General features: G+C 41.8%; 1 protein-coding gene across 1 annotated transcript; it reads left to right on the top strand.

The window, feature by feature from the left end:
* Positions 1-5,425: 5,425 nt before the first annotated feature.
* LOC138674397 (olfactory receptor 5AP2-like) lies at positions 5,426-8,866 on the top strand. The gene is made up of 2 exons (XM_069762247.1): positions 5,426-5,573; positions 7,148-8,866. The coding sequence occupies exon 2, from the start codon at positions 7,160-7,162 to the stop codon at positions 8,123-8,125; it is 966 nt and encodes a 321-aa protein (XP_069618348.1). The 5' UTR covers positions 5,426-5,573; positions 7,148-7,159; the 3' UTR covers positions 8,126-8,866.
* The last annotated feature ends 591 nt before the right edge of the window (positions 8,867-9,457 follow it).

Here is a 9,457-nt window from a genome sequence, read left to right as displayed (position 1 = left end):
CAGAGAAATTCCCCAAAGGAAAAGGCAGCCCCCACATATATTGACTGTGAGTTAAGATGAAAGTCACAAACACAGAAATGAAACAGGTTTTAGCAAAGGGGGGCCAGACTTACTAAACAGACTGAGGATAGGAAAGGTATCTTTGCGGTCAGCACAAAACCCTACAAAAAGACCACGCAGAGTGTGCAAAAAGACCTCCGCACCGACTCACGGTGCGGAGGTGCCACTCTGCATCCCAGAGCTTCCAACTAGCAAGGCAAAATCATGATAGCCAGCTGGACAAGGAAACAATGAACAAATAGTTAACTTAGCAGGGACTTAGCTTCTGCTGGAGTAGACAGGTCACCAGAAAGATCCAAGAGCGAACTGAACCAGTACAAGAACATTGACAGCTGGCATGGAGTAACGATCTGAGTGGAGTTAAATAGAGCAGCCAGCCAAAGAATAACCTACGTCACCTGTGGAAGGAACCTCAGAAGCAGCAGCCCCACTCACAGCCACCAGAGGGAGTCCATGGACAGAACTCGCCGAAGTACCATTCATGACCACAGGAGGGAGCTCGATAAAAGAATTCACAACAGTTGCCTCTCCATTGCGTCAATCTTCTGGCTTTCGTTTAGTAGTTGTTGAAAACAACACTGCATTCGGCCTACAAGTTGGGTCTGGGGTGTAGAGACGGTGTCTTCCGCTCCAAGGTGTTCTCCAGGTTGCCTCTCCATTGCTTCAATCTTCTGGCTCTCGTTTAGTAGTTGTTGAAAACAACACTGCATTCGGCCTACATGTTGGGTCTGGGGTGTAGAGACGGTGTGTTCCACTCCAAGGTGTTCCCCAGGTTGCCTCTCCATTGCTTCAAACTTAAAGCTCTTGTTTAGTAGTTGTTGAAAACAACACTGCATTTGGCCTACAAGTTGGGTCTGGGGTGTAGAGACGGTGTCTTCCGCTCCAAGGTGTTCTCCAGGTTGCCTCTCCATTGCTTCAATCTTCTGGCTCTCGTTTAGTAGTTGTTGAAAACAACACTGCATTCGGCCTACAAGTTGGGTCTGGGGTGTAGAGACGGTGTGTTCCACTCCAAGGTGTTCCCCAAGTTGCCTCTCCATTGCTTCATTCTTAAAGCTCTTGTTTAGTAGATGTTGAAAACAACACTGCATTCGGCCCACAAGTTGGGTCTGGGGTGTAGAGACGGTGTCTTCCACTCCAAGGTGTTCCCCAGGTTTCCTCCCCATTGCTTCGATCTTCTGGCTCTCGTTTAGTAGTTGTTGAAAGCAACACTGCATTAGGCCTACTAGTTGGGTTGGGGCCTTCTATCTGTGTCTGCCGCTCCTTGCTGTTCTCCTACAGTGAACAAAGCTGTGCCGCCGGTTTACTACTGTTGCCAATTTTGAACTGCATTTAGAATACTTACTGATTTGGGCCTACTCTCTGTGTCAGCCTCTCATTCCAGTTGTCCTCCACTGAACAAAACAATGCCCCCTGGTTAGTCCTGTTAACAATTTTGAACTGCATTTAGCCCACTTTATTCTTTGGGCCCATATCTGCTTCCCCCTCATCCTGCCCATTGCCCAGCCAGTGATAGATGAGTCTGCTGGTACATTGACCCATAATGCAACATTCCCCTACACTGCTACATTGCTACACTGCAAGATTGTGACCCTGCTGAAAGTCAGGTCCTCCTTCCCGCATACCATACCACCTTACATGGGGACAAAGAGGAAGGTGCAGATGAAGGTGCAGGTTCCTTCATCAGGTGGGGGGAGGAATACTTGTTGGCGACGTCACTGGCACAGGGCCCCTCATAGTACGCAAAAGTGTTGCTGCCGGTGGGAGGCGCCCCCACCATGCAAACACACCCCTGTACTTTGAGGGGCCCTGTGCCAGTGCCAATGCCAACGAGTTGGCCCCCCCACTTGCTCAGGATCACAGCACTTGCAAAGTTGAAATACTTACCTCTCCCTGCTCCACTGCCGTGACGTGGTCCAGATTTACTGGGCCCACTAATTACTTGAACCAGCCCTACCCTCCACAACTTTAGCCAAATGATCCCCAATTTCAAATGCTTTACAATTATTATAAGCTAAATTAAGATTGACAAGCTTCAGTAACAAGAATGGATGTTTTTGCCATTAAAATGGGCTCTGTACATGTTTTCCTGGCCTCTACTCACTTCCGACTATGCTCCCCCATTGACTTGCATTGGGTTTCGTGTTTCGGTCGATCCCCGACTTTTCGCGATAATCGGCCGATTCCACTCGACTCGACTTTTGAGATCGTTGGGTTTTGCGAAACCCGACTCGACTCTAAAAAGGTCAAGGTCACTCAACCCTATGTTTGATCAATGTCTGCAGACAGCTTCATATCACCGCCACAAAATGACAACGTGGGATATGGCGGGCTGCATCACATTTAGCAACAGAATTTTTTTTTTTTAAATGTGCCTTAGGTCTGAAGACAGTTTCATATCACGACAGCAGTAAATGACAAGGTGGGATACAGCAGGCTGTTTCACATTTAGCTAGTGAAAAAATATATTATTTAGAATGCTATACTCGTGCATGGAGCACAATAGAAGCAGTGCACAACACACTTATCGGACATGTGCTCTGCTGGCTCGAGTAACGAGTATATTCGCTCATCACTAGTGTCTAGGTCTTCTTGTATCTGGCATGGCTGCTGTACAGGAATAGAGCTCAGGAATCGTCATCTGTGCAATAAAATTTACATATTAAAGGCCCAAAGAAATAAAGACATTCCTACTCACCCCATAGAGTTAACTATGCCCGACCGGACCATCAGTCTAATGGAAAACCAAGGCTCTGAGATCCTGCAGACAGATTGGTCACAATCCCAGGAAGCATTCTTACAACACCCACAGGGAGCTTCTAAGTTAATGCTCGGTAATTTTCATGCTTTGTTTGGGCCCTCAGGGGCTTATTGATTTATCCTCCATGGTGAATGAGTTTTATTATAAAACAGGGGACAATTTATATCTGGAGGAGAACGATCGCTCCCAATGTGTCAAGACAGCAAGTCAGGCAGGTAAGAGACTCAGCTCTTTCTTATTACTGGGTCGGCTATGAATCTGAAGTGATGTAACCCAGGATATTCATATTAGAGAGAACACATTTATCTCACTGACGACTGCCCCAGGATCTTACTATCTAATGTCTTTTTTTTTGTATATTTAGTAAAATTTGCTAGGTTATTTCAGAAATGAAGAAAACATTTTTGTTGTGAAGAATCCCAGAAATTGAGACGCGAGGCAAAAAAAGAGAGAAATAAGAGGAGAGTATGGAAATTAGATAGTGTGAATTTATGTCATTAGAAGCCTAGAAGGTGGCGAAACACACATTGGGATATTGTCCTGACACTCAGCCTGGGGATAGCCTAATGACTGAGGAAATCTAGGACTATACATAACATGCTGCTACTGTAAAAATCCAGCGGAAATAATCAGCGTAGCGCAGGCACCGCCATGTCAGGTATCCAGGTCATACACAGCTCAGCTAATATGCCTGAGAGCCTTGCTAGGCTATGTTCATGGTTTTTATGCTAATTTAAAGCTCATTTTTACATTAACAGATAAAGTTGTGAGATTTCAGAAATCTAACAAACATGTTAGAAATGCAAAATTCCTGCATTTTTTAAAAGTGCAGCATGCCAATTCTTTGAGCATTTTTGTAGCTTTTTCTTACCCATAGAAAGCAAAAAGTTTAGAAACGTAGCAAAAATGCTGTTATATGTTTTTGCAGTGTTTTTGGTGAAAAAAAAAAACTATACAGCAGGATGCGAAACCCATTTATTTTTGGGGTTTTTCCCAAGTTTAAATTTCAATATAGTGTCTTGGTCTCCTCACATAAGCAGGGATATTTAGTATTAGTGCAGTTTAATTAAATTAGTAATATGTGAAAGTAAATAATGCCCGACCAACTCAATGCCTGACCAATGTGTGAAAGTAAACAATACCTGGTCAATTCAATGCCTGACAATGTGTGAAAGTAAACAGTGTCAATCAACTCCATGCCTTACCAATGTGTGAAAGTAAATGATGCCCAACCAACTCAATGCCTGACCAATGTGCGAAAGTAAACAATATCAATCAACTCAATGCCTGACCAATGTGTGAAAGTAAACAATGCCCGACCAACTCATTGCCTGACCAATGTGTGAAAGTAAACAATACCCGGTCAATTCAATGCCTGACCAATGTGTGAAAGTAAACAATACCCAGTCAATTCAATGCCCTACCAATGTGTGAAAGTAAACAATACCCAGTCAATTCAATGCCCTACCAATGTGTGAAAGTAAACAATCATCTAACAACTCAATGCCTGACCAATGTTTAAAAGTAAACAATATCAATCAACTCAATTCCTGACCAATGTGTGAAAGTAAACAATTCCCGACTAACTCAATGCCTGACCAATGTGAGAAAGTAAACAATTCCCGACCAACTCAATGCCTGACCAATGTGAGAAAGTTAACAATTCCCGACTAACTCAATGCCTGACCAATGTGAGAAAGTAAACAATATCAATCAACTCAATGCCTGACCAATGTGTGAAAGTAAACAATTCCCGATCAACTCAATGCCTGACCAATGTGTGAAAGTAAACAATTCCCGATCAACTCAATGCCTCACCAATGTGTGAAAGTAAACAATGCCCGACCAACTCAATGCCTGACCAATGTGTGAAAGTAAACAATACCTGGTCAATTCAATGCCCTACCAATTTGTTAAGCAAGCAATTCCCATTCTATATGAAATAAAATCATGTTTAAAAATTACATTTACAAATGTTTTAATAAACACAAACAGAATGTGATTTACCCAATATGTAGCACTGTTATCTGGTTGTTACATGAGGGGTAGAGACATAAGGAAGAGCGACAGTTGTTTCGCATAAGTTGTGCTTCTTCTGGCACTTGTAGTGAAAACCAATGAAGAAAAAAAAAACACAAAATAGATACCATTCTCTTACTGTCATACAAATTAGAGTTATTTTCTGATAATTACAATACTCACATTCTGCTCTCCCCATTATCCCCATACTCTTTACACCTCACTAATTTTTGACCATCTGCAGAGAAGTACAAAGGTCAGGGGTCTCTAGCGAAACTTGTACTATTGCCCCCTATTGTTGCCCCCAACTTGAAGCCCTAAAGAGACAGTGTCTATCAGAAGAGATCAGAATCATGGGACCTTAAGTCTTTATCGTTGTTAGTCCACCGCGCACACCAAACCCTGGCAGCGTGAAAACAACTGTGCTGCACAGATCTGGGCAGTGTCATAAAAAGTACAATCCTATGATCCGTATTATTATCATGTGACAGGTATTCACAAACATACTCTTCTTTACTTTTCATAGACTCTGATAACCTTTTACATCCTAACGTAAGACCAAGTGCGCTAATGGCCTCTATATTGATTTAGTAGGAAACCGGCCAGTTTGATTGGAGCTTTTCAGCATCCATAATGGTTTTCAAGAACAAAAAAAACTCATTCATTATTGTTGTGGGACTTAAATGGGATGAATATTGGATATTAAATCTGGAGTGAACATTATGGTTAACGCCAGGTAAGACGTCGTCCTGTAACGACCATACTCATGGTTTTATTACAAGTTATCGGTAACTGTTTAGGTAGAACATGATTGTCTGTGATGTAAATAAGATTCAACAGGAATCAAGTGATAATTCTCACAACTGTGATTTATTTGAAAAAATATATTACACATTGGGTGACACGAGAAAAATATTGATCCACAGGAACAAATAAGGAGTGACAGAGAATATTATTGGTGCTGAAGGTGTAAAAAGAATGTTGGATCTAGAATGGCATCTCCAAGGTTAATCCATAAGCAATGAGGCATTGAAAATAATGTAGTTTTTAGAGAGTAGATAACACAACGTCCTACACCCATCATGTTTCAAGCCTGTCCAAAGAGTTTGAATATGGAGAAATAGTTGGGAGGCAAATGAAGTTACAGTGGATATAAAAGCTCGGTACAAAGCATTAGACATACCATAGACCACTGTGAAGACGGTCATCAAGAAGTGACATCAACTATAACCGGACATCCCTCAAAAACTGATGAAAAGGCAAGAAAAAAGTAGTCAAGGAGGCTACTAAGAGGCTGACAGCAGCATTAAAGGAACTGCATAAATTTCTGCAATCTTCATATTTCTGGTCTGTAGTTGGGCAACTTAGAAGCCTTTTCTTACAAAGAAAAACATCCAAGCCCAGATATGTTTTGTCAAAACCTACATCAAATCTGGTAAACGTATGTAGGAAATGTGTTATGTCTGATGAGATTAAGGGGAAATGTTTTGGTCATAATTTCATACGGTAGGTTTGGTGTGAAGCCAAACACCGAGCATCACCAGAATAACACCATACCCACAAACAAGCATGGTGGTGGCTGCCTTATACCTTACGGGCTGTTTTTGGAAGCTGGAACTAGGGCTTAAGCCAAGGTGGAGGGGATTCTTCTTGGTAGGATAATATAACGTGATGGAAACCTGGCATTTAAACGGGGATGTGCAAATATTTTGCATACACTGTACCAGAATCATGTGTGGCTAAAGAGAACAAAATGTCCTTCCAAGTAGTCAATGTCCATTTCAGTCAGCCTGGTGTGACTGAAAATGATTTCATTGTCCTTCTCCCATTATGTCACACAGACGTGCAAAGATCTGATATATCGGGAAATACTGTAGTCACTGGTCGCCCGTGAGGCACTAGAACTTTTAATTCTGCAAAAATTCCACTGTGACTGAAGATACCACAATGGTCAACTCCATCACATGACATGGTCCTAGAACCAGAGGGACTAGGTTGTCAGGGTCTTTACTTTGGAAAGTTGGTTGAACATTACGTTCACCAGAACTTTTAAACTTTGTAAGGTCTGTACTTTGAACAGACCATAATCCTTGTGGTTTCCAGTTATATTAACTATTTTAAGGACTCAGACAGAGGTCTCCATCTTAAAGACTTAGATGTAAGCATGCGGTAGCTTGGTAAATAATGTTTTTTTTGTATTTCCAAATCTTGGCATATAACCATAAGTTGAAATTTCGAAATGTTTTTTTTCTACCAAATTTTACATGTTATAGCTTTTGTGACTTCTTAATACTTGTACTTTCAGTACAGAGGCCGGAGTCCATGGACTTTCTAAACAGGACACAAGTAACCATGTTTGTCTTCTCTGGTCTGACTGATAATGAGACTCTTGCTCCTTTTCTGTTCGTTTTATTCTCACTTGTTTATGTCATGACTATAGTATTCAATATCGGCATCATAGCTCTGGTCTATAACACCTCCAGACTCCACTCACCCATGTACTACTTCTTGAGTTTCCTCTCTCTCATTGACATCTTCTATTCCTTCATCATTACCCCAAAACTAATTTTTGATCTTCTCTCAGAGAAAAAGGTCATCTCATTTAATGGTTGTGCTCTACAGTTCTTTTTCTACGCAGCTCTAGGAGGAAGTGAAGATTTCCTTCTCTCCATCATGTCCTACGACCGCTATGTTGCCATCTGCCAGCCGCTCCATTATATGTCTATAATGACTAGGAGGAAATGTCTACATCTTGTTTCTGTTGCCTTCTCCATTGGTTTCTTACAGTCATCGATACAGACCAGTTGTACATTTGCTCTCGATTTTTGTGGATCAAACTTCATTGACCACTTCTACTGTGACACCCCGCCACTTCTCAAGCTTTCATGCTCCGACATATTCTATTGTACCATGGTCACATTGTTTATAGTTGGTATAGGCACTATTATCCCATTTATGACAATCATCTTTTCATATGTGCTCATAATTTCTTCAATTTTAAGCATGACCTCTGCAGAGGGCAGGAAGAAAGCCTTCAGCACGTGCTCCTCACATCTCATGTGCGCCTCAGTCTTTTATGTAACACTTTTCGTCAACTACTTACGTCCTCCTTCCAGTGTCTTTACGAGCCAAGACAAGGTGGTTGCAGTCTTCTACGCAGTGGTGACCCCACTGCTTAATCCGCTAGTATACACGCTGAGGAACCAGGAGATAATAAGAGCCATAGAGAAAGCTATGCGTAATCCTGATTCAATAGACAGGGCTTCTTCGGGAATTGGACATAGGTAGGATGGGAACTTTATCTACTGACTGAAAATAACATGGTAATACTTGGAGGGGGATTTGTAGACTGGCACCAGCCCGGACCTCACACCGAGGTATTGGGTCCAAATATACTTCACAACTAGTTTGGTGACTGATATGGAAGTTTCCTTGGGAAACCAAGTTTCCAGACTGTCCATTTAATGTCTGGTTCCTGCTATTTAAGGGAGAGATATTTTATTAATCATGAAAATTGAGACTGAAGACTATAAAGTAGGATGGAAACAAGGTCTGATCGATCCATATCCTGTAGAGAAGTGTTCATAGGGTAATTGAAGACATGGAAAGAGGCTGATGGTTTCGAATTGAAGATCTTCTTAGTAGTGGGAGGATATTAGAGACATTCCTGAGCATAAACTAAGTCATGCTCCAATAACTCAGAAACCGATAAGAAGCAGCATTCAAGGTAAACTGGCAAGGCACGATATATACATAAATGCTGAAACATTCAAACTGTAGCTTGGCCTAGACTGCTGATTTCCAAGATGCTTGGTTGTGATCTTGTTACCACAAGACAAAAAAAGTGACTTAAAAACTCTGCAAATGATGAATTGGGTCTTTCATGTCTAGTCAGTAGGATTGTTGGAGAAGAGTGTAGAGTGAGAGAACCTGGAGTGAAGGACGAGAGTCAGGGGATAGCTTGATTGGAAGGAAGTAGCTGGTATTGAGCAGGAGACAGCTTCCCTCATAACCAGTGTAGGGATTTTACGCTCCTTTGGCAACCATTATCGCTCACACAGGCAATGTCTCTGGTCCAAACAAGGAAAGTGCTATTGTTTTTATAAACCTTCAGTAGTTGCAAAAACAAAACGGCCTCTTCTGGGCAGAAAGGAATATCAGAAACTAAACAGTTCCGGCGCCAGTAAATATATGGCAGTTCGGGCTCACCAGAACAGATTAAAGTTTATTTAGAATCTCGGGAAGAGATCAACCATCTCTACAAGGTCCTTCCCTCTTCACAAACACAGAACAGTGAATGAGGCAACTCAGCAGCCTTTTATACAGGTTGCAAAGCCTGGATAGGAGAATATGGGAATGACAAGTCCCAACCAGCTCTTTTGTCAGTTCCTAAAACCTGGACCCAAGATCCGGGCCTAAAAAACCTCTCAGCACAATCTATGCTGGAACATGCTTTTTGGGCTCATATCACCAAGGCTAACCACTTTGGTGACACATATCTCCCATATAGGATCTGTCCAGCTGCTACTTTATATACAGTTGTGCTCAAAAGTTTACATACCCCGGAAGAATTTTTGCTTTCTTGGTCTTTTTCTCAGAGAATATGAATATGAACTTTTT

Source organism: Ranitomeya imitator, chromosome 4 (genome assembly GCF_032444005.1).
Source record: "Ranitomeya imitator isolate aRanImi1 chromosome 4, aRanImi1.pri, whole genome shotgun sequence".
Classification (NCBI taxonomy): Eukaryota; Metazoa; Chordata; class Amphibia; order Anura; family Dendrobatidae; genus Ranitomeya; species Ranitomeya imitator.
This window is presented reverse-complemented; position numbering and strand designations above follow the sequence as displayed.